Here is a 25,401-nt window from a genome sequence, read left to right on the forward strand (position 1 = left end):
CCAGTCAAACAAGACATCTGCGCCAGGCCACAAAAATTTCGTCATATAAAGCTGTAGTACCACGATCCCGACTATCGGGTCGTCCGGCCTGGGAACGAAATCATAAAATACCCGATAGTCTTTCGGCACTGAATGTGTTAAAAGCCAACGGGAGTGGTCATTTCTCCATACAAACGTACTCGACTGTTTCCTCCGTGGGTTTTGAAGCTATATCAATGATTTTTTCAACACAGATTAATATTGTCAATATCTGTGTCGGACCGTTTTGCTTTTTTTTATTTTGTTTTTTAAGGCGCTAGAGCCCTTCAAAAATGGCCTAATTGACTAAGCCGCAATGAGAGGCGTGGTATTCAAAACTGATATCAATTAGCCAAAACGGTCCGACAAAGATAATTTCATAATCATTTAGATTTCCAAATTTGGTTACGATTGGTTAAGTTTTGGAGGAGGAAACAGTCGAGTACGAAACCTCGATTTTTGAGATTTTTACTCAGGTTTTTCGCCTTGTCCTTATCGCACTAGTTTTAGCCGCTTCCGTTAGCGAGACGGGTATATTTACCTAAAATATTTAAATTTAGAAAGAAAGAAAGAAAAAGCATTTATTAGCACAATAACAAACTTAAAAATTAACAAAAGAGAACACAAAATAAGAGGTTGCGCTAAATGGTCCTCACACAGCTAGGTGTCACGGTATGAGCCACATGGCACACTCCGCGACGCTGATTTTCAGTAAGGCCCAGTGGATGGACTAGGTTTCAGCTCCTGTTTCGTCTTAACCTTTTTTTTTTGTTGTTAGATGGAAAGTGCGCAAGAGTGTGCAATCGGTGTCCCTATTCATCGTGGATGCGCTGCAGCTGCTCGGGGGAGACGAAGGGCCAGTGTTGGAGGTGGTCTGCTCCCGGATGCGGTACATATCCTCACAGATCGGTGAGTCTACTGCAACCTTTATCGTTGTTAGAAAGTGCGCAAGAGTGTGCAATCGGTGTCCCTATTCGGTGACTAAGCCCCACAGTAAGCTCAAGAAGGCTTGTGATGTGGGTACTCAGACAACGATATATATAATATACAAATACATAAATACATAGAAAACATCCAAGACTCAGGAACAAATATCTGTGCACATCACACAAATAAATGCCCTTACCGGGATTCGAACCCAGGACCGTGGCTTAACAGGCAGAGTCACTACCCACTAGGCCAGACCAGTCGTCAAAAAGTAAGTACTACAATCGTCTTTTTTTAGGGTTCCGTACCCAAAGGGTAAAAACGGGATACTATTACTAAGACTCCGCTGTTCGTCCGTCCGTCCGTCCGTCCTTTCGCCTGTCACCAGGCTGTATCTCACGAACCGTGATAGCTAGACAGTTGAAATTTTCACAGATGTATTTCTGTTGCCGCTATAACAACAAATACTAAAAACAGAATAAAATAAAGATTTAAGTGGGGCTCCCATACAACAAACGTGATTTTTGACCGAAGTTAAGCAACGTCGGGCGGGGCCAGTACTTGGATGGGTCACCGTTTTTTTGCGTGTTTTGCTCTATTTTTTGTTGATGGTGCGGAACCCTCCGTGCGCGAGTCCGACTCGCACTTGGCCGGTTTTTTTTCTTAACTTAACTCCCACTGCACATTGTCCTTTAAAACCAAAAATATAAAAAACACCCAAATCATTACTTTTTACTATCAAAGATTTCAAAGAAAATAAATATAGCACCATCCATACCTGGGATAATTATCCACTCTATTGTCAAGGCTTTAGAAATGTAGTGTGACAATGATTTATAAGTACATTCTTGTTTACAGGTCGTCAGATCCGAATAGTGGCTCTGTCGCTCCCCCTAGCGGACGCGCGCGACGTTGCGCAGTGGCTCGGCTGCAACTCCAATGCAACTTTCAACTTCCACCCTAGCGTGAGACCGCTGCCACTCGAACTACACATACAGGTCAGTTAATAGGCAACTACTATAGTTCGTTTTTAGGGTTCCGTAGCCAAATGGCAAAAAACGGAACCCTTATAGATTCGTCATGTCTGTCTGTCTGTCCGTCTGTCCGTCTGTCCGTCTGTCTGTCCGTCCGTATGTCACAGCCACTTTTCTCCGAAACTATAAGAACTATACTGTTGAAACTTGGTAAGTAGATGTATTCTGTGAACCGCATTAAGATTTTCACACAAAAATAGAAAAAAAACAATACATTTTTGGGGTTCCCCATACTTCGAACTGAAACTCAAAAATTTTTTTTTCATCAAACCCATACGTGTGGGGTATCTATGGATAGGTCTTCAAAAATGATATTGAGGTTTCTAATATCATTTTTTTCTAAACTGAATAGTTTGCGCGAGAGACACTTCCAAAGTGGTAAAATGTGTGTCCCCCCCCCCCCCCCCCCCGTAACTTCTAAAATAAGAGAATGATAAAACTAAAAAAAATATATGATGTACATTACCATGTAAACTTCCACCGAAAATTGGTTTGAACGAGATCTAGTAAGTAGTTTTTTTTTATACGTCTTAAATCGCCTAAATACGGAACCCTTCATGGGCGAGTCCGACTCGCACTTGGCCGCTTTTTTTAGCATTAGAAATAAGGTAAACAATCTTGATGTGTCTTTTAATTGAAAAACAGATTTTAAAAATAAGTTACGGCAAATATGTAACAATTATGAATCTAATACGATCTTTTATAGTCTTCTGCTTTCATAAGTAATAGTTATTGATTTTTAAAAAGTGTTTTTCAATTAAAAAACATGTCAAATTCGCTTACCTTCTTTCAAGTTTTTTCTAATGCTAAAAAAAACGAACTATAGTCAAATCAGTTTCTTTTTAGAAACTGTCAAAACGATTTGCCTTTTGTAATTTAATGTTAGGTAATGTTTACAACTCAGAGCCGCGACATGGCCAGGTGACCTAGACGCCTTAGGCAGGCGTGTCTCACTTCGCGATTTCGTCGCTTTGCTACAGGTAGCTAAAAGTACATCCGTTCGGCCCCAATTTTGGGGACATAAGCCGCGCGTGGCGCTGTCGCCACCTAGCGGCCATATCTGTGCTGATGGTAACACGTGTTTTGTTAGAGAGTGAGTCTTCTGTACTTAGTACTATTATTTATTCTGTGACTTAGGTATAAACTGGTAGTAGACTGGTCAACCAGGCTACGTGGAAAGGAACGAGTGACACCTTTGCCTAGTTGCAGTAGTTCACTTTATTGTACACGACACGACACAGGTTTACAAAACCAAATACTCGGTTAGTTTCACTAGACTCCCGGTCCAGACTAGGTCCATATCCCGGTCGATATAAGTCTACTAGCTGACTTCGTCTGCGTGGACTGTGGAGTTAGTAATTTAGGTAGCTTATTTTTACCCAATCTGCTTTTTAAAGATTCCCCATGCAAACTTCACCCCCCTTTTCACCCCCTTAAAGGGAGATTTTTTGGATAAAAACTACCCTATGTCCTTCCCCGGGTCTCAAACTATCTCTATACCAAATTTCAACTAAATCGGTTCAGCAGTGATTGATTCCCCATACAAATTTCCAGCCCCCTTTTCACTCCCTTAAGGGGTGAGTTCTAAGATAAAAAGTATCCTATGTCCTTCCCCGGGACTCAAACTATCTTCATACCAAATTTCAACTAAATCGGTTCAGCAGTTTAAGCGTGAAGAGGTAACAGACAGACAGACAGACAGACACACTTTCGCATTTATAATATTAGTATGGATTAAATACTATTACACGTACTTGTACTGTCAGGATACTCTATGCTCATATAAATAAATCGAAACAAATAAAAGTAGAAATGGCTACTCGAATGATGCTGTAGCGAGATAGATCGAGTGAGGCGATATTTTGTGAATATTATACCTTTAAAACGAGCAATTCTTATATATATATTTCGGGGAACTTAACGGTTTCGATGAAATTTGCTATATGGGCGTTTTCGGGCGCGAAAAATCGATCTAGCTAGGTCTTATCTCTGGGAAAACGCTCATTTTTGAGTTTTGATTATGTTTTCCGAGCAAAGCTCGGTCTCCCAGATATTTATTGAAGTGAAAACTTCTTTAGCGGCGCTGGGCACTTTTTGAGGTCAGGAAAAAATTATAAACTCGTGTCAGCGTAAGGCGATCACGTGATCGTAAGGGGCGTAAGGCGATCACGTGACCGTAAGCCCCGTAAGGTGGCCACTCATAATTTAAATGGCATTTAAATCAATAAAGAAAAACTCAATGTTATTTGACATTTATGTTGCGGACTCCTTTTCAAGACTCTTTACCTATGTTCAAATAATTTGACGTTGTCATGGCAGTATGTAAATAAACATGTCAATGAAAAAGTGTGATCTTATTTGGGAATGATAATAATATATAATAAATAGAATACCTCCGCTAAACGTATGTATCGTGTTACTGGGCGTCGGTAACATAGTGAGGTGAGTTTTCACTTCTATCACCTCATTTTGTTATAGATTTTGAATAACTTTCTTTAAAGTATATATCTAATCATAAATAATACTCGCTTGTATATAATACATGTATAAATAAGTACATAAAGTACATAGAGACAAAAGGAAGGTAGCTGGTACTTATAGCTCAGGTTTATACCTAATTTAAGTATCAGCGAAAGATCTTGGACAGAATGTAACATATCTTAAGAAATTATTTCGAACCCGAACTTACCACACCCCACTCAACAAATTTAACTTCATAATGAAAAAAAGGGACGATCCAAACTGTACACGATGCGATAGAGAGGAGGACCTCCTCCATTTAGTTCTCGAGTGTAAAATCAACGAACAATCTAGACTAGATCTCTTAAAAGAAACTCGGTGCTCTGCGGGGGATCTTCTCTTCTTCGTCCATCAAATCCTAAGCTCAGGGTTCACTATCGAATATAGTGGTAGATTTTTAAGTTTCATGGTACAGTCATTGGACCTTAGATCTGAATATTATAAAAATACTCCTCAAGTACCCCCAATTGTTTAAGTAACACATATAGTTTAAGTATCTAGGTAATTTTTGTTAGATTTGAATATTATAAAAATACTCCTTAAGTAGTAACCCCAATGTTTTAAGTAACACCTAAAGTTTAAGTTACAATGTTATTATTTTTAAGCCGACTTAATCATAAGATGTATGGCTTATAAAATAAACAAGATTAAAAAAAAAAATGTATGTGATGTAACCTTTTGAACTTTGAACTTAATAAACTTTATCTTATCTTATCTTATCTTATCGGCACTCCCGGAGTGCAACCGTTGCTTGTTATTTAACTAAACACATGTATCCAGGGCTTCAACATCCCCCACGCCGCGTCGCGTTTGTCCTCCATGACGAAACCCATATACAACGCGATCGCGCGTCACGCCGGCTCGCGGCCGGCCGCCGTGTTCGTGCCGTCGCGGCGGGACTCGCGGCTCCTGGCAGCTGACCTGCTGGCGCTGGCTGCGGCGCAAGGAAAGGCTGCCAGGTTCCTGCACGCCAACCAGGAGGAGATGCAGAAGTACCTCGATAAGATACAGGATAAGGTATAGTCTCCACACAACTTCACAAACACAAATCAAATTATTTTATTAAATATTTAAATTTGTGTTTTTTAAGTAGTCACACTACTATATATAGATTATAAACTGAAATAGGTGTCATATATTAAAGAAAAAGTGACGAAGCCCTCCAGAGGTGAAGGCCGGATTCGAACCGGCGTCTTTAGCAAGCCGGGCTAACGCCTTGAACCCCTTGGCCACCCCGCCACGGTGGAACCCGTCCCAATTTCTCGACTATATGACATCTTACTAAGACTAGGCGTCTTTGACCAACTCTAAGGGTAAGCAGTTTTTCTGTAATATATGACATCTATTTCAGTTTATAAGGTATAGTTTGTAGCAATGTAAAGCGAACTAAAGTATGGTATCCCTAGGCAACGAACAAAAAATAGCAATGTACATTGAACAACGATGAAATGTAAACACAACAGTTCCGCAGATAAGATATAAATGGCACGCGATTTTCGTACCATTCAAACGTTGTGTTGCTAACCCGCGATTATTCAAATTTGCCGCCTTTTTTCTGCTGACAAGATTTGCTTGACCAAGTATAGGTGTTCCACCTTCTGACATCTGAAATCTATCTAACCATAGAGAAATAAGTAAGGATAGAGTGCTAACTCCATACATCATTCTTCGTACCAAAACGCGGGTAATTTTCGTAGTCTAGTTCAAGTTATGGATTTATAAGTACCGCTACTTGACACTAGATGGTACTAGTGTAAAACACCCATTCCAGATGTTAAAGGAGACGCTTGCGGCTGGCGTGTCCTACCTGCACGAGGGCGTGGACCCGGACGACCGGCGCGTGGTGCAGTTCCTGGTGAGCAGCGGCGCCGTGCAGCTGTGCGTGGTGGCCGCCGAGCTGGCGTGGGCCTTCGCCGCACACGTACACACTGTGATAGTGTGCGACACACACACGTGAGTACACGACCCGCGCGTGGTGCAGTTCCTGGTGAGCAGCGGCGCCGTGCAGCTGTGCGTGGTGGCCGCCGAGCTGGCGTGGGCCTTCGCCGCACACGTACACACTGTGATAGTGTGCGACACACACACGTGAGTACACGACCCGCGCGTGGTGCAGTTCCTGGTGAGCAGCGGCGCCGTGCAGCTGTGCGTGGTGGCCGCCGAGCTGGCGTGGGCCTTCGCCGCACACGTACACACTGTGATAGTGTGCGACACACACACGTGAGTACACGACCCGCGCGTGGTGCAGTTCCTGGTGAGCAGCGGCGCCGTGCAGCTGTGCGTGGTGGCCGCCGAGCTGGCGTGGGCCTTCGCCGCACACGTACACACTGTGATAGTGTGCGACACACACACGTGAGTACACGACCCGCGCGTGGTGCAGTTCCTGGTGAGCAGCGGCGCCGTGCAGCTGTGCGTGGTGGCCGCCGAGCTGGCGTGGGCCTTCGCCGCACACGTACACACTGTGATAGTGTGCGACACACACACGTGAGTACACGACCCGCGCGTGGTGCAGTTCCTGGTGAGCAGCGGCGCCGTGCAGCTGTGCGTGGTGGCCGCCGAGCTGGCGTGGGCCTTCGCCGCACACGTACACACTGTGATAGTGTGCGACACACACACGTGAGTACACGACCCGCGCGTGGTGCAGTTCCTGGTGAGCAGCGGCGCCGTGCAGCTGTGCGTGGTGGCCGCCGAGCTGGCGTGGGCCTTCGCCGCACACGTACACACTGTGATAGTGTGCGACACACACACGTGAGTACACGACCCGCGCGTGGTGCAGTTCCTGGTGAGCAGCGGCGCCGTGCAGCTGTGCGTGGTGGCCGCCGAGCTGGCGTGGGCCTTCGCCGCACACGTACACACTGTGATAGTGTGCGACACACACACGTGAGTACACGACCCGCGCGTGGTGCAGTTCCTGGTGAGCAGCGGCGCCGTGCAGCTGTGCGTGGTGGCCGCCGAGCTGGCGTGGGCCTTCGCCGCACACGTACACACTGTGATAGTGTGCGACACACACACGTGAGTACACGACCCGCGCGTGGTGCAGTTCCTGGTGAGCAGCGGCGCCGTGCAGCTGTGCGTGGTGGCCGCCGAGCTGGCGTGGGCCTTCGCCGCACACGTACACACTGTGATAGTGTGCGACACACACACGTGAGTACACGACCCGCGCGTGGTGCAGTTCCTGGTGAGCAGCGGCGCCGTGCAGCTGTGCGTGGTGGCCGCCGAGCTGGCGTGGGCCTTCGCCGCACACGTACACACTGTGATAGTGTGCGACACACACACGTGAGTACACGACCCGCGCGTGGTGCAGTTCCTGGTGAGCAGCGGCGCCGTGCAGCTGTGCGTGGTGGCCGCCGAGCTGGCGTGGGCCTTCGCCGCACACGTACACACTGTGATAGTGTGCGACACACACACGTGAGTACACGACCCGCGCGTGGTGCAGTTCCTGGTGAGCAGCGGCGCCGTGCAGCTGTGCGTGGTGGCCGCCGAGCTGGCGTGGGCCTTCGCCGCACACGTACACACTGTGATAGTGTGCGACACACACACGTGAGTACACGACCCGCGCGTGGTGCAGTTCCTGGTGAGCAGCGGCGCCGTGCAGCTGTGCGTGGTGGCCGCCGAGCTGGCGTGGGCCTTCGCCGCACACGTACACACTGTGATAGTGTGCGACACACACACGTGAGTACACGACCCGCGCGTGGTGCAGTTCCTGGTGAGCAGCGGCGCCGTGCAGCTGTGCGTGGTGGCCGCCGAGCTGGCGTGGGCCTTCGCCGCACACGTACACACTGTGATAGTGTGCGACACACACACGTGAGTACACGACCCGCGCGTGGTGCAGTTCCTGGTGAGCAGCGGCGCCGTGCAGCTGTGCGTGGTGGCCGCCGAGCTGGCGTGGGCCTTCGCCGCACACGTACACACTGTGATAGTGTGCGACACACACACGTGAGTACACGACCCGCGCGTGGTGCAGTTCCTGGTGAGCAGCGGCGCCGTGCAGCTGTGCGTGGTGGCCGCCGAGCTGGCGTGGGCCTTCGCCGCACACGTACACACTGTGATAGTGTGCGACACACACACGTGAGTACACGACCCGCGCGTGGTGCAGTTCCTGGTGAGCAGCGGCGCCGTGCAGCTGTGCGTGGTGGCCGCCGAGCTGGCGTGGGCCTTCGCCGCACACGTACACACTGTGATAGTGTGCGACACACACACGTGAGTACACGACCCGCGCGTGGTGCAGTTCCTGGTGAGCAGCGGCGCCGTGCAGCTGTGCGTGGTGGCCGCCGAGCTGGCGTGGGCCTTCGCCGCACACGTACACACTGTGATAGTGTGCGACACACACACGTGAGTACACGACCCGCGCGTGGTGCAGTTCCTGGTGAGCAGCGGCGCCGTGCAGCTGTGCGTGGTGGCCGCCGAGCTGGCGTGGGCCTTCGCCGCACACGTACACACTGTGATAGTGTGCGACACACACACGTGAGTACACGACCCGCGCGTGGTGCAGTTCCTGGTGAGCAGCGGCGCCGTGCAGCTGTGCGTGGTGGCCGCCGAGCTGGCGTGGGCCTTCGCCGCACACGTACACACTGTGATAGTGTGCGACACACACACGTGAGTACACGACCCGCGCGTGGTGCAGTTCCTGGTGAGCAGCGGCGCCGTGCAGCTGTGCGTGGTGGCCGCCGAGCTGGCGTGGGCCTTCGCCGCACACGTACACACTGTGATAGTGTGCGACACACACACGTGAGTACACGACCCGCGCGTGGTGCAGTTCCTGGTGAGCAGCGGCGCCGTGCAGCTGTGCGTGGTGGCCGCCGAGCTGGCGTGGGCCTTCGCCGCACACGTACACACTGTGATAGTGTGCGACACACACACGTGAGTACACGACCCGCGCGTGGTGCAGTTCCTGGTGAGCAGCGGCGCCGTGCAGCTGTGCGTGGTGGCCGCCGAGCTGGCGTGGGCCTTCGCCGCACACGTACACACTGTGATAGTGTGCGACACACACACGTGAGTACACGACCCGCGCGTGGTGCAGTTCCTGGTGAGCAGCGGCGCCGTGCAGCTGTGCGTGGTGGCCGCCGAGCTGGCGTGGGCCTTCGCCGCACACGTACACACTGTGATAGTGTGCGACACACACACGTGAGTACACGACCCGCGCGTGGTGCAGTTCCTGGTGAGCAGCGGCGCCGTGCAGCTGTGCGTGGTGGCCGCCGAGCTGGCGTGGGCCTTCGCCGCACACGTACACATTGTGATAGTGTGCGACACACACACGTGAGTCCATCTTTGTCGTGTTATACCATTGTTGACGGCTTATGGGAGCCTGGGGTCCACTTGGCAACTAATCCCAAGAATTGGCGTAAATCGACTGCCATCTGACCTTCCAACCCAGAGGGTAAACTAGGCCTTATTGGGATTAGTCCGGTTTCCTTACGATTATGTTTTCCTTCACCGAAAAGCGACTGATAAATAACAAATGAAATTTCGTACATAAATTCCGAAAAAATCATTGGTACGAGCGGAGTTTTGAACCCGCGACCTCCGGATTACCGCTAGGCCACACACACACGTGGGTAATGAGTAAATATATTCCTCTATACAGACTCTGTGAGTTGTAGACCTCGCGAACCCTTACGGCTGCGCCATTTTGTTAAATTTCCTAAAAGCGACTCGTCTCCTAATATGTTTATTTTAATCTCAGCTACAACGGTAAACTGCATACGTACGAGCAGTACCCGATCACGACCGTGCTGCACATGCTGGGCCGCGCGTGCCCCTCGTCGGAGGACGACCACTCCGTGGCGGTGCTCATGTGCCGCGCGCACCACAAGACCTTCTTCACCAAGCTGCTGCTCGACTGTCTCCCGCTGGAGGTATGTAGAGAGCGACACGTGGCTAGAGGGTGACCACTCCGTGGCGGTGCTCATGTGCCGCGCGCACCACAAGACCTTCTTCACCAAGCTGCTGCTCGACTGTCTCCCGCTGGAGGTATGTAGAGAGCGACACGTGGCTAGAGGGTGACCACTCCGTGGCGGTGCTCATGTGCCGCGCGCACCACAAGAGCTTCTTCACCAAGCTGCTGCTCGACTGTCTCCCGCTGGAGGTATGTAGAGAGCGACACGTCTCTAGAGGGTGACCACTCCGTGGCGGTGCTCATGTGCCGCGCGCACCACAAGACCTTCTTCACCAAGCTGCTGCTCGACTGTCTCCCGCTGGAGGTATGTAGAGAGCGACACGTGGCTAGAGGGTGACCACTCCGTGGCGGTGCTCATGTGCCGCGCGCACCACAAGAGCTTCTTCACCAAGCTGCTGCTCGACTGTCTCCCGCTGGAGGTATGTAGAGAGCGACACGTCTCTAGAGGGTGACCACTCCGTGGCGGTGCTCATGTGCCGCGCGCACCACAAGACCTTCTTCACCAAGCTGCTGCTCGACTGTCTCCCGCTGGAGGTATGTAGAGAGCGACACGTGGCTAGAGGGTGACCACTCCGTGGCGGTGCTCATGTGCCGCGCGCACCACAAGACCTTCTTCACCAAGCTGCTGCTCGACTGTCTCCCGCTGGAGGTATGTAGAGAGCGACACGTCTCTAGAGGGTGACCACTCCGTGGCGGTGCTCATGTGCCGCGCGCACCACAAGACCTTCTTCACCAAGCTGCTGCTCGACTGTCTCCCGCTGGAGGTATGTAGAGAGCGACACGTCTCTAGAGGGTGACCACTCCGTGGCGGTGCTCATGTGCCGCGCGCACCACAAGAGCTTCTTCACCAAGCTGCTGCTCGACTGTCTCCCGCTGGAGGTATATACACTTCATATCTGGGTGAATCATATAAAAACTCAAAAATGCGCGTTATCCCAGAGATAAGACCTAGCTAGATCGATTTTTCGCCCCCGAAAACCCCCATATAGCTGATTTCATCGAAATCGTTAGGAAACTACTGGGTCTAAAATGTTGAAAAAAATACACAGAATAGTTCTTTACCTATAGATGACAGGAAAACTTATCAGAAATGTGCAGTTAAGCGTGAGTCGGACTTAATGTACGGAACGCGAGTCCGATCGTGATCGGAAGTAAAAAATACCTTGAAGTCTTTAGTCACATTAACCCGCTATTTATTGAACACTCTGTAGATTAGGATACTCACACTCGTTCCTCTTAACGATGTAATTTTGCTATAAAGTTCTAATTTCCTTTTAAAAGGTCTTTCTTGGACCAATTATATGATTAACAAATCTAATAAAAAAAGAACTAGTACTAACCAACCGTTATTACAACCGTATTGCAGAGTCACCTGGACCACAGACTGCACGACCACATGAACGCCGAGATTGTGACCAAGACTATAGAGAACAAACAGGACGCCGTGGACTATCTCACGTGGACCTTCCTCTACCGCCGTCTCACCATGAACCCGAACTATTATAACCTGCAGGGCGTCACTCACAGGTACGGAACACGTCTAGTTGTCGCCCTTGGCCATAGAGAACAAGGACGCTGTCGACTATCTCACGTGGACCTTCCTCTACCGCCGTCTCACCATGAACCCGAACTATTATAACCTGCAGGGCGTCACTCACAGGTACGGAACACGTCTAGTTGTCGCCCTTGGCCATAGAGAACAAGGACGCCGTGGACTATCTCACGTGGACCTTCCTCTACCGCCGTCTCACCATGAACCCGAACTATTATAACCTGCAGGGCGTCACTCACAGGTACGGAACACGTCTAGTTGTCACCCTTGGCCATAGAGAACAAGGACGCTGTCGACTATCTCACGTGGACCTTCCTCTACCGCCGTCTCACCATGAACCCGAACTATTATAACCTGCAGGGCGTCACTCACAGGTACGGAACACGTCTAGTTGTCGCCCTTGGCCATAGAGAACAAGGACGCCGTGGACTATCTCACGTGGACCTTCCTCTACCGCCGTCTCACCATGAACCCGAACTATTATAACCTGCAGGGCGTCACTCACAGGTACGGAACACGTCTAGTTGTCACCCTTGGCCATAGAGAACAAGGACGCTGTCGACTATCTCACGTGGACCTTCCTCTACCGCCGTCTCACCATGAACCCGAACTATTATAACCTGCAGGGCGTCACTCACAGGTACGGAACACGTCTAGTTGTCACCCTTGGCCATAGAGAACAAGGACGCTGTCGACTATCTCACGTGGACCTTCCTCTACCGCCGTCTCACCATGAACCCGAACTATTATAACCTGCAGGGCGTCACTCACAGGTACGGAACACGTCTAGTTGTCGCCCTTGGCCATAGAGAACAAGGACGCCGTGGACTATCTCACGTGGACCTTCCTCTACCGCCGTCTCACCATGAACCCGAACTATTATAACCTGCAGGGCGTCACTCACAGGTACGGAACACGTCTAGTTGTCACCCTTGGCCATAGAGAACAAGGACGCTGTCGACTATCTCACGTGGACCTTCCTCTACCGCCGTCTCACCATGAACCCCAACTATTATAACCTGCAGGGCGTCACTCACAGGTACGGAACACACGTCTAGTTGTCGCCCTTGGCCATAAAGAACAAGGACGCTGTCGACTATCTCACGTGGACCTTCCTCTACCGCCGTCTCACCATGGACCCGAACTATTATAACCTGCAGGGCGTCACTCACAGGTACGGAACACACGTCTAGTTGTCGCCCTTGGCCATATAGAACAAGGACGCTGTCGACTATCTCACGTGGACCTTCCTCTACCGCCGTCTCACCATGGACCCGAACTATTATAACCTGCAGGGCGTCACTCACAGGTACGGAACACGTCTAGTTGTCACCCTTGACCATAGAGAACAAGGACGCCGTGAACTATCTCACGTGGACCTTCCTCTACCGCCGTCTCACCATGAACCCGAACTATTATAACCTGCAGGGCGTCACTCACAGGTACGGAACACGTCTAGTTGTCACCCTTGGCCATAGAGAACAAGGACGCCGTCGACTATCTCACGTGGACCTTCCTCTACCGCCGTCTCACCATGAACCCCAACTATTATAACCTGCAGGGCGTCACTCACAGGTACGGAACACACGTCTAGTTGTCGCCCTTGGCCATAGAGAACAAGGACGCTGTCGACTATCTCACGTGGACCTTCCTCTACCGCCGTCTCACCATGAACCCGAACTATTATAACCTGCAGGGCGTCACTCACAGGTACGGAACACGTCTAGTTGTCACCCTTGGCCATAGAGAACAAGGACGCCGTCGACTATCTCACGTGGACCTTCCTCTACCGCCGTCTCACCATGAACCCCAACTATTATAACCTGCAGGGCGTCACTCACAGGTACGGAACACACGTCTAGTTGTCGCCCTTGGCCATAGAGAACAAGGACGCCGTCGACTGTCTCACGTGGACCTTCCTCTACCGCCGTCTCACCATGAACCCGAACTATTATAACCTGCAGGGCGTCACTCACAGGTACGGAAGAAACAAGTAAACATAGAGTGCTCACTCCGTACATCAGTTTTGTTACCAAATCGACTATTATTCTCATAGTTGTAGTCAGTGCGTAACACAGACAAGACATCCTCCAGACTGAGCATAGTAGCGCTACCCCCTCTGCCACAAATATACGGTAGTTTTTTTTTTTTGTTTTTTTTCATTTATTTAGGTAAACAAACAGCCACTACAAGTAATACTTATTACACTAATTACCATAATATCTACCATATGTGTGGCCCACGGCGCTTACCACTAATTAGTATGAATAATGTTCATTCAGAGCTAAACTAATCACCGTTAGTCTTAAGGGATGTCAACAACAACAACAGAAACGGAGTTTTAATCCATTTTCGAGTCAGTGTCTTTGTGTGACGTCCGTGTCTTTGAACGGACCAATCACGGCACGGGACTAGCTCACCTCGTCCCCCGCACCCCTGTATTTTGGCAGCATCGGTTTCATGAAATAATAGCAATTATTTCATAACCATAGACTAGGAATCTTCTAAACTCCGTCTAGAGGATTCCTAGTCTATGGTGCGTACCTATGACTACGTCAAAATTCGTCAGAGTGTAATGTGATTATTAACACATTCATTGCCACCCAGCCAAACAAGACATCCGCACCAGGCCACAACAATTTCTTCATATAAAGCTGTAGTACCACGATCTCGATTATCGGGTCGTCCGGCCTGGAAACGAAATCATAAAATACCCGAAAGTCGGGTTTTCGGCACTGAATGTGTTAAACTTAAAAATATTACATTTCCCGTGCATTAATATCTACAAAACTTAGAACGAAACGAAGTATCGAAATAGGCGTGTTCATAAACTTTCCTCTAAAATCTCTAAATGATTGTTTTGTCAACAGACATTTGTCAGACCACCTCTCGGAGCTGGTGGAGTCGACCCTGACGGACCTGGAGCAGTCCAAGTGCATCGCCATCGAGGAGGAGATGGACCTTCAACCGCTCAACCTGGGCATGATCGCTTCATACTACTACATTAACTACACCACCATCGGTGAGTCACATTTGTCAGACCTCTCGGGGCTGGTGGAGTCGACTGACGGACCTGGAGCAGTCCAAGTGCATCGCCATCGAGGAGGAGATGGACCTGTAACCGCTCAACCTGGGCATGATCGCTTCATACTACTACATTAACTACACCACCATCGGTGAGTGACATTTGTCAGACCTCTCGGGGCTGGTGGAGTCGACTGACGGACCTGGAGCAGTCCAAGTGCATCGAGGAGGAGATGGACCTGCAGTCGCTCAACCTGGGCGTGATCGCTTCATACTACTACATTAACTACACCACCATCGGTGAGTGACATTTGTCAGACCTCTCGGGGCTGGTGGAGTCGACTGACGGACCTGGAGCAGTCCAAGTGCATCGAGGAGGAGATGGACCTGCAGTCGCTCAACCTGGGCGTGATCGCTTCATACTACTACATTAACTACACCACCATCGGTGAGTGACATTTGTCAGACCTCTCGGGGCTGGTGGAGTCGACTGACGGACCTGGAGCAGTCCAAGTGCATCGAGGAGGAGATGGACCTGCAGTCGCTCAACCTGGGCGTGATCGCTTCATACTACTACATTAACTACACCACCATCGGTGAGTGACATTTGTCAGACCTCTCGGGGCTGGTGGAGTCGACTGACGGACCTGGAACAGTCCAAGTGCATCGAGGAGGAGATGGACCTGCAGTCGCTCAACCTGGGCGTGATCGCTTCATGCTACTACATTAACTACACCACCATCGGTGAGTCACATTTGTCAGATCACCTCTCGGAGCTGGTGGAGTTGACCCTGCTCAACCTGGGCATGATCGCTTCATACTACTACATCAACTACACCACCATCGGTGAGTCACATTTGTCAGACCTCTCGGGGCTGGTGGAGTCGACTGACGGACCTGGAGCAGTCCAAGTGCATCGAGGAGGTGATGGACCTGCAGCTGCTCAACCTGGGCATGATCGCTTCATACTACTACATTAACTACACCACAATTGGTGAGTCACATTTGTCAGACCTCTCGGGGCTGGTGGAGTCGACCCTGACGGACCTGGAGCAGTCCAAGTGCATCGAGGAGGTGATGGACCTGCAACCGCTCAACCTGGGCATGATCGCTTCATACTACTACATCAACTACACCACCATCGGTGAGTCACATTTGTCAATAAATTCATTCCACTAAGTTTAATGCCAAACTTATTATAAATTAGACTAATATCGACCGGAATATGGACCGTTATTACCTTTTTAGGGTTCCGTACACAAAGGGCAAGAAACGGGACCCTATTACTAAGACTCCACTGTCCGTCCGTGTATCTCATAGCTAAACAGTTGAAATTTTCACAGATGATGTATTTCTGTTGCCGCTATAACAACAAATACTAAAAATAAAATAAAATAAATATTTTAGTGTTTTGAGGAGAGAAATGTACAGTTTTGTCTTATAGACCCCACTGCTGGTTATGTTTGAGGAGTGTCTTTTCAAAAGGGTTTATTTTTTTCTTAGCGGTACTTCTAGAGAGAACCTTGCTCAAGAAAACTTAAGGTCCAATTTACAAATAGATTCCCAGAAAAATTAAACCCTTTTGAAAAGACACTCCTCATTTACAGAAGTTGCCGCTATAACAACAAATCCTAAAAACAAAATAAAATAAATATTGAAGTGTTTTGAGGAGAGAAATGTATTTGTATACTGATATGTATTTATCAACTCTTAAATGCATTAGATTAGCTAACAACCAGCCAGGTAACTACTTAATGTCATAATAACAATATAATATGAATCGTCGGAGGGGTGCTGACCTGCAGCGAGTGTGGCCGCACATTTGCTGCAAAGATTGGCTACGTCAGTCACCTGAGAGCGCACCAGCGACACTCTCAGCGGTAGAAAGCAGTCGCTGTGGCCGAAAACGGCTAGGAGATGATGATGATGATGATAGACCCCACTGCTGGTTATATTTCAACTCTTAAATGCATAAGGCCCACTTGCACCATGACACTAACCCAGGGTTAAGCGGTTAAACCGTTAACCTAGTGTCAAATTGTACTAGTAACCATGGTAACTCCAGGATTAACCGGTTAACCCCGGTTTAGTGGAATGGTGCAAATGGACCTAAGATTAGCTAACAACCAGACAGGTAACTACTTTCTGTCATAACAACAATATAATATGAGTGTTATATTTGACCTGCAGAGCTGTTCAGCTTGTCTCTGACCAGCAAGACGAAGATCCGGGGTCTGCTGGAGATCATCTCCTCAGCCGCGGAGTACTCGGAGCTCTGCATCAGGCACAGGGAGGAAAACATCATCAAGGCACTGGCTAACAAGTGAGTTACATTGACCTACAAAAAGTGCATACCTAAGACACAAGTAAATGTTTACTTAGTTTAGGTATTGTTATCAAATTTCCATTAGCGACAGAAAATACACATTTGTCCGGTATTTATAGTTCTTAACATGACCTTTACTTATTTTAAGTTGAATCTATGAATGTACTAGTATTTAAGCATAAATTGGATAATTACCATTGTATCAATCAAATTAGCATAAGTTTTAAATGAATAAATATTATCTTATCTTATCTTATCTAAAATATTATCTTATAGTCATTTCATTCATTCATTTATTTATTCAATAACATGTGTTTGAAAAAATCTTAAATCTATAGTCTAAAAAAATTAAATCTATAGTCTAAAAGTTCTTCAATCTATAGTCTAAACCATCTTAAATCTATAGTCTAAAAATCTTAAATCTATAGTCTAAAAAATCTTAAATCATAAAGTGTCATTCAATAGAACTTGCTAACTATGTAAACAAAAGTTACTAGTGAACTGACATTCAGTGTCAATTTTAGTATGGCGGTTTGTTTACATAGTTAGCAAGTTCTATTGAATGACACTTTAGTCATCTGGCGACCGGTCTGGCCTAGTGGGTAGTGACACTGCCTATGAATCCGATGGTCCCGGGTTCGAATCCCGGTAAGGGCATTTATTTGTGTGATGACACAGATATTCAACTTCTTCAACTTCAACTTCAACATTTATTCAGCAAATAGGCCACAAGGGCACTTTTACACGTCAACATTGAATTTACATACAAGCAAAATAATAATAATAATACATCAACAATTATTAAATACAACTACAACTACCAAATCAAACTAACGTAATACAATTACTTAGAGATGTATAAGGTCTCTTAATGTCGAATTACATATAAAAAACTATAATAATAATATTAAAATAAAAGCAAAACAGATACATGGAAAAAAAATTTAAACTTATTTAGAGGTGTAAATGTCTCTAAGTGTCAGAACTAAAAAATAACATAGTTTATCAAATTATCCTTAGAGATGTATAGGGTCTCCAAGAGTCAGAATCCTGTATGATTAACACATTACGAGAAAAAAAATACATACGAGAACCGAATGAGGCGTCTCACAGCAATTAAATTAAAAAATAAAGTTACTAAATATATTCGTGTTAGCTTAAACAGACCCGTCTCCACAAACAGCACCCGTTCACGAGTACGACGCGTATCTCAGCCATCCTATTTGTTCCTGCAGCTATATTTTTTTTTTTTTTTTTTGGAAAACTGACAGCTAGAGTAACTAGTTAGGAAATAACATAGAAACTGAGACTATTACAAGTTTCCACAGGTAAAAATTGTGTAAATTACATGACATGAAATTTAATAACATGAATTATAAATGTAATCTTGTCTATAGTTCGTTTTTTTGGTATCATCTTGGGTCGTCCCATTCGTTTTTCGTCAAGTTCTTAAATTAGTCCTATTCTGCTTTCGTCACTCATTCTACATTGAAAGCCACCGACGATTGTGACGAATGTAGAATGAGTGACGAAAGCAGAATAGGACAAATTTAAGAACTTGACGAAAAACGAATGGGACGACCCAAGATGATACCGTTTTTTTTAGCATTAGAAAGAACTTGAAAGAAGGTAAGCGATCTTGACATGTCTTTTAATTAAAAACACTTTTTAAAAATCAGTAACTATTACTTATGAAAGCAGAAGAATATAAATGATCGTATTAGATATATAATTGTTACATATTTGCCGTAACTTATTTTTAAAATGTGTTTTTCAATTAAAAGACACATCAAGATTGTTCACCTTATTTCTAATGCTAAAAAAAACGAACTATAGGGTCCCACACAAGCCGACTTCAGCGTCGGGCACCGTCAAGTACAACGACCCGCACGTGAAGGCCCACGTCCTGCTGCAGGCGCACCTCTCCCGCACACAACTGCCCCAGGAGTTACAGCAAGACACACAACTAGTGCTCACCAAGGTATGTGACAAAGAACTTTTCACCTCAGCAGCTCGAACAAGAGTACTTTGCTACTTAAAAACAGTGAGCAAAATCGCATTTTGCTCACTGAGTGAGACAAAATGAGCAAAATGCGATTTTGCTCACTGTTTTTATGTATGTATGTATGTATGTCACTTTATTGCACATAAACAGGTTTACATAAAACGGACAAAAACAAAACAAAAATAAGAATGTTATGTACAAAGGCGAACTTATCCCTAAAAGGGATCTCTTCCAGCTAACCTTTGAGAAAATGCGAAAGGATCAAACACTAACAGGTGAAAGACAAAGAGGTGAGGTGAGGAGAGGTGAGGTGGTTTTTAAGTAGCAAAGTACCCTTGTTCGAGCTGCTGAGGTGAAAACTTAATTGTTAGTATATCTTAAAACAACATCAGTGAATAGGTAAGTGATGAAGAAGGAATACATTTTTCGGGTTCTCTAATATGTTCTCACTGCAGAGGTGAAAAGTTTTGTGAACTACACGAGATCAAAGTTATTTACATCTCGTGCGCTTTTGAGTCCCTTACTACGCTCAAGATTCTAAATTAGTCTAGTATAGAATCTTTCGCTTGCACGGGACTCAAAATAAACACTCGAAGAAATATCAAACTTTGATCTCTTGTTGTACAAATAACTATTACACTTTGGTTAGACCATAGAGAAATAAGTAGGCAAAGAGTGCTCTCTCCATAGATTAGTTTTCTTACCAAAACGCTTATTTAAAGTAAAGTAAATTCTTTATTCGCATTAAATGTGGTTAACAGTAGGTCTTATTGTAATTATAAGTATCACACATTTAGCCGTATATAGCATGCAAAAATATGTACAAGTATATCTTAATTAAATCTATTTACATTTCATGCAATCTTTTAATCAGACAACAACAGTGATAACAAATAAAATGATAAAATAATAATAATAAAATGAAAATGTCATTAGATAGTGTGGAAGTCAAAATATTCATTAATATTGTAAAAAATATTATCTAGTACCTAGCCAGTTATACAATGTCCGTTTAAATCTTTTTATGTCAGAAATTTCCTTAATATCTAATGGTAAATGATTAAAATCTTTAATTGACATTATGTGACAGTTATTTTTAAATAATGCACTTTTACATATTGGTCCTATTAATTTTGTAGGATCTCTGGAGCGTAACCTTGAATTTGCAACGAGTTTTGTAAATAAGTTAGGGTTAGATTTAACAAAAATGCCTATTTCTAAAACATACATACTAGTTGAGGTCAGCAATTTAAGTTTTTTAAATAGAGGTCTACAAGATTGTAAAGGTGCTTTCCCACAAATAGCTCTGATACATTTTTTCTGGCTAATAAACAACCTTTTTATGTCAGTTGAGTTTCCCCAAATAATTAGTCCGAATCTAAGCAATGAAGCAACATAGCCGTGATAGGCAATAATAGCGGTTTTTTCGTCAGATAAGCGTTGTAATCGCCTCAGGGCATATGAAAATTTTTCTAATCTGATACACAAGTTGTCTATATGTGATTATTTTCGTGGTCGACATCGAGCGTCAACTAGCGGATTTACCAGTACCGCTTCTAGATAACTATAGGTGTTATGGCGGACGCTGTCAAAGTAACCTTCACACTTTCAAATAAGGTTTACATTAGCTCGTTTGCGCCCGGCACCTTGGCGTGTGAGCGACGTTTCTGTCTAAGCGTTCTAAAGGTTAATATTCCCGAAATAAATGATTAATGAAGTTATACATTTCAGGCGATCAGACTGATCCAAGCGTGCGTGGACGTGGTCTCGTCCAGCGGTTGGCTCTCCCCAGCCGTGGCGGCCATGGAGCTGGCCCAGATGGTGACGCAGGCCATGTGGGCCAAGGACTCGTACCTGCGCCAGCTGCCGCACTTCAGCCCCGAGGTGGTGCAGCGGTGCACTGACAAGGTAATGTATATTACACTAATGTATATGCCAAATAGAGATGTTTGGTATCAAAGTTGAACAATTTTAGTCAAAAAAAACTGGTTTTCTGGCCATAATTTTTGTGTTAATTAGTTTAAAATCAAAATCCTTGACACGTTTTTCGAGACGTCAAAGACGAACCCATAGTATAGATTTAGTATACCTGTCTAAGGTCCTTCACAGCAAACTAGATAGGAAAAAATTGTTTTTAATACAATGTTTGAAAAATAAATAAATAAACAAACATTCATTTCTTTCAAAATCCGGTCGACAAAAATGGAGATAAAAGATTGAAGAACTGATAGCCGCTTGTTTTATAATTCTATCTGTGGTGCAAAAGTAGGAGATACGATTCAAAACTTGTCAAAAATCGATGAAAACCGCAGGTAGCTAAAGAAAAACATGACTAGAGACAGTTAATTCAAGGCAAGTAGGCGTCCTGTTTTTAATTTTTTTTTTAAACGTTTACAGGGCGTGGAAACCGTGTTCGACGTGATGGAACTGGAAGACGCGGCGCGCGCTAAGTTGTTACAACTGTCCCCTGCAGAAATGGCGGACGTGGCTCGCTTCTGCAACCGCTACCCCAACGTGGAACTCGTCTACGAGGTACATATTCAGTGGTGTATTAAACTAATACCATTTCATCTTCCGGCTCTTTACCACAGCCAAGGCTCCGCTTGGCAATAAATCCCAAGAATTGACGTAGGCACTACTGCCAAGGTCTCTATTGTTTCCCAAATAGTTTTAAGCCATAATGTATTGTTTGCCCACATTTTCGATAGTCATAATTCATTTGGTTCAGAACCGCGTCACTTTTCAGGATTGTCATAAAACAAACCTAACCTAACCGATCTATAGGATAACCTAACGAAAATCCTGAAATGTTAACGGTTTCAGTTTTATGACTAATGATAATATGACAAACAATACATTATGACTTAAAACTTTATGGGAAACAACGGGACCGCACTACTGCCATGTCAACCTAGAGGGGAAAATTAAGCCTTATTGGCATAAGTCCGGTTTCCTTCACCGAAAAGCTACGATGCATCAGGAGATACTATAGTTCGTTGTTTTAGCATTAGAAAAAAGGTAAACAATCTTGATGTGTCTTTTAATTGAAAAACATGTTTTAAAAATAAGTCACTGCAAATATGTAACAATTATGAATCTAATACGTTCATTTATATTCTTCTGCTTTCATAAATATAAGTTACTGATTTTTTTAAAGCGTTATTCAATTAAAAGACATGTCAAGATCGCTTACCTTCTTTCTAATGCTAAAAAAAAACGAACTTTAGGAGATGTTGACGATCTAACGTTGTGAAATGTTAACGGGAGCGGAATGAGTTTTCTTGAATCGGCCATATTATTATTTTTGTTTTAATTAAATATGGATTTCCGCAAAGTAACCCCTGATTCTGTTAAGATCGGTTTTCCTAGGATAGCGGTGCCGTCATATAGCGGCCATACAAATACGACATCCATATTTAGCCGTATTATTTAGTATGGAGACGGCCGCTATATGACGGCACCGCTATCCTAGGAAAACCGATCTTATGGAGACGGTCGCTATATGACGGCACCGCTATCGGAGGAAACCAAAGCTTTAAATTAAATTTTAAATTAAAAAATTAAAATTATTTATTTTCGTAAAATATACAAGTGTTTATAAAGTAGGGGATAGTGCTGCCCGGTAAGCAAAATTTGCCTGTGTTGGGCAACACCGCTCTTCCTTAATTAACAGATTGTTACACGAAAATTTCAAGTACTAGTTAAGTAAGTGTAATAGTATAATAGTATAAGTATAATCATAGAGAAAAAAATACATAGAGTGCTCACTCCATACATCAGTTTTAGTACCAAAAAGACTATTAGCATCTAGCATCGAGTAGCGGAACTATCAGTACTGCTACTTGACAATAGATGTAGCACCGACCGGAAAGTCTTATGCTGTTGAGATAAGACTTTCCGGTCGGTGCTACATCTATTGTCAAGTAGCAGTACTGATAGTTCCGCTACTCGATGCTAGATGTAGACACTGAAATTAATAGTCTGAACTGATGTATGGAGTGAGCACTCTTGTCTTACTATATTTCTCTATGGTATAATGATTTGATATGACAAAGAGTGACTGTGTTGTCAGGTGAAAGACGAGCGGCGGCTGCGCGTGGGCAGGCCCATCGTGGTGGAGGTGGCGCTCGAGCGTGAAGACGACGTGATAGGCCCCGTCATCGCGCCCTTCTTCCCGCAGGTAATCATTATAATAATCATAATAGTTACGACGCTGACGAAGCGCTGGTGGCCTAGCGGTAAGAGCGTGCGACTTGCAATCCGGAGGTCGCGGGTTCGAACCCCGGCTCGTACCAATGAGTTTTTCGGAACTTATGTACGAAATATCATTTGATATTTACCAGTCGCTTTTCGGTGAAGGAAAACATCGTGAGGAAACCGGACTAATCCCAATAAGACCTGGTTTACCCTCTGGGTTGGAAGGTCAGATGGCAGTCGCTTTCGTAAAAACTAGTGCCTACGCCAATTCCTGGGATTAGTTGCCAAGCGGACCCCAGGCTCCCATGAGCCGTGGCCAAAATGCCGGGACAACGCGAGGAAGAAGAAAAATCATAATAGTTACGACAACATTACCATCTTCACCACTTAAGATCGGTTTTCCTAGGATAGCGGTGCCGTCATATAGCGGCCGTCTCCATACTAAGTAATACGGCTAAATATGGATGTCGTAGTATTTGTATGGAGACGGCCGCTATATGACGGCACTGCTTTCGGAGGAAACCAAAGCTTTAGATGGTTGGCAGTCCTCAACTGTGCGTTTCTCCAGAAACTTCCTGCCTCGCACAGCCAAACTGTGGAATGAACTGTCGCCTGCGGTATTTCCGGACCGATACGACCTTCAAACCTTCAAGAAAAGAGCGTACTCCCATTTTAAAGGCCGGCAACGCACTTGCAACCCTTCTGGTGTTGCGGGTGTCCATGGGCGGCGGTAATCGCTTACCGTCTGTCATCCGTCTGCTCGTTTGCCTCCTATATCATAAAAAAAAAGTTTATGGTAAAACAGTTGTTACATAGTAGATTGTTAACCAAGGGATAAAATGCACTCATTTCTGCCGAGGAAGTTTGGTGCTCGAACGCAGTGAGCGCCAATAGTCCGAGGCTGAAATTATGCCTTTCACCCGAGTTAATTTTCATTTCGAATACGAGGAAAGTAAAATGCACGTTTTTTTTAAAAGACTAAGTATGAAATATTATAGTAAATCTTGAGGGTACTTTCTGTTAACAATATAGGTAAAAGTATCGTTATTCATGGAATGAGGAGTTAAATATTAGAATGGAAATTGTAACAAATCCATTAAATCCCAAATTTCAGTTGCTTATCATATAAAAATTCTTATAATCGTACTTGGAACGTAAAATGCTCTAGTGCAGTAACGTATAATTTTTTGCATACCTTTTAGATTTAGAACAACAATGACCCTCTTTCAGAGCATGAGAAATGAAAAAATAATGGTATCTCATGGACCTTAATAGGGTATGGCAAACATTTCCTTAAATTACTTACAATTAAAACTAAACTACTACACTCAGTCATTTATTAGGGTTCCGTACCCAAAGGGTAAAAGGGCGTTTTTTTTTTAAGTTGTCCCTACACTTTTTTTTCCAATTTGGGATTTTTTATGTTATTTCTACTCAGAATCACGAGCTCTTTCTATCCTAATAGGAGAAAAAAAGTGTCCCAAAAAGTCCATACATTTTTCGATCCTTCCATTCCGCGACCGCCATACAAAGTCTATGAAAAATAGTGACGGAATGGAAATAAAAACCTGTGTAAATACCTTAGGACACTTTTTTCTCCAATTAAGATTGAAAGAGCTCGTGATTCTGAGTAGAAATAACATAAAAAAATCCCAAATTTTAAAAAAAAGTGTAGGGGACAACTTAAAAAAAAAAACGCCCAAAAACGGGACTTCACTGTCCGATGTATGGAGTTACCACTCTTTCTTTACTCATATTTCTCTATGATATCATAGAGAAAAAAATACATAGAGTGCTCACTCCATACATCAGTTCAGACTATTAATTTCAGTGTCTACATCTAGCATCGAGTAGCGGAACTATCAGTACTGCTACTTGACAATAGATGTAGCACCTACCGGAAAG

At 45.4% G+C, this 25,401-nt stretch overlaps 1 protein-coding gene and 1 non-coding gene across 2 annotated transcripts in view; one reads left to right on the forward strand and one right to left on the reverse strand.

The window, feature by feature from the left end:
- The window catches only part of LOC134659708 (U5 small nuclear ribonucleoprotein 200 kDa helicase), an 82,721-nt gene that overhangs the window by 56,846 nt on the left and 474 nt on the right, over nt 1-25,401 (forward strand). Inside the window, exons 31-42 of the mRNA XM_063515400.1 lie at nt 797-927; nt 1,804-1,943; nt 5,280-5,516; nt 6,271-6,452; nt 10,180-10,351; nt 11,759-11,919; nt 14,815-14,966; nt 17,159-17,291; nt 19,131-19,275; nt 21,031-21,207; nt 21,697-21,831; nt 23,372-23,479. Of these exons, the coding sequence (XP_063371470.1) occupies nt 797-927; nt 1,804-1,943; nt 5,280-5,516; nt 6,271-6,452; nt 10,180-10,351; nt 11,759-11,919; nt 14,815-14,966; nt 17,159-17,291; nt 19,131-19,275; nt 21,031-21,207; nt 21,697-21,831; nt 23,372-23,479 (1,873 nt within the window). The remainder of the gene's footprint in view (nt 1-796; nt 928-1,803; nt 1,944-5,279; nt 5,517-6,270; nt 6,453-10,179; nt 10,352-11,758; nt 11,920-14,814; nt 14,967-17,158; nt 17,292-19,130; nt 19,276-21,030; nt 21,208-21,696; nt 21,832-23,371; nt 23,480-25,401) is intronic.
- On the reverse strand, nt 5,666-5,738 carry Trnaa-ggc (transfer RNA alanine (anticodon GGC)). Its single transcript has one exon. It is a non-coding gene; the product is annotated as a tRNA-Ala (tRNA).

This window comes from Cydia amplana, chromosome 25, assembly GCF_948474715.1.
Source record: "Cydia amplana chromosome 25, ilCydAmpl1.1, whole genome shotgun sequence".
Lineage (NCBI taxonomy): Eukaryota > Metazoa > Arthropoda > Insecta > Lepidoptera > Tortricidae > Cydia > Cydia amplana.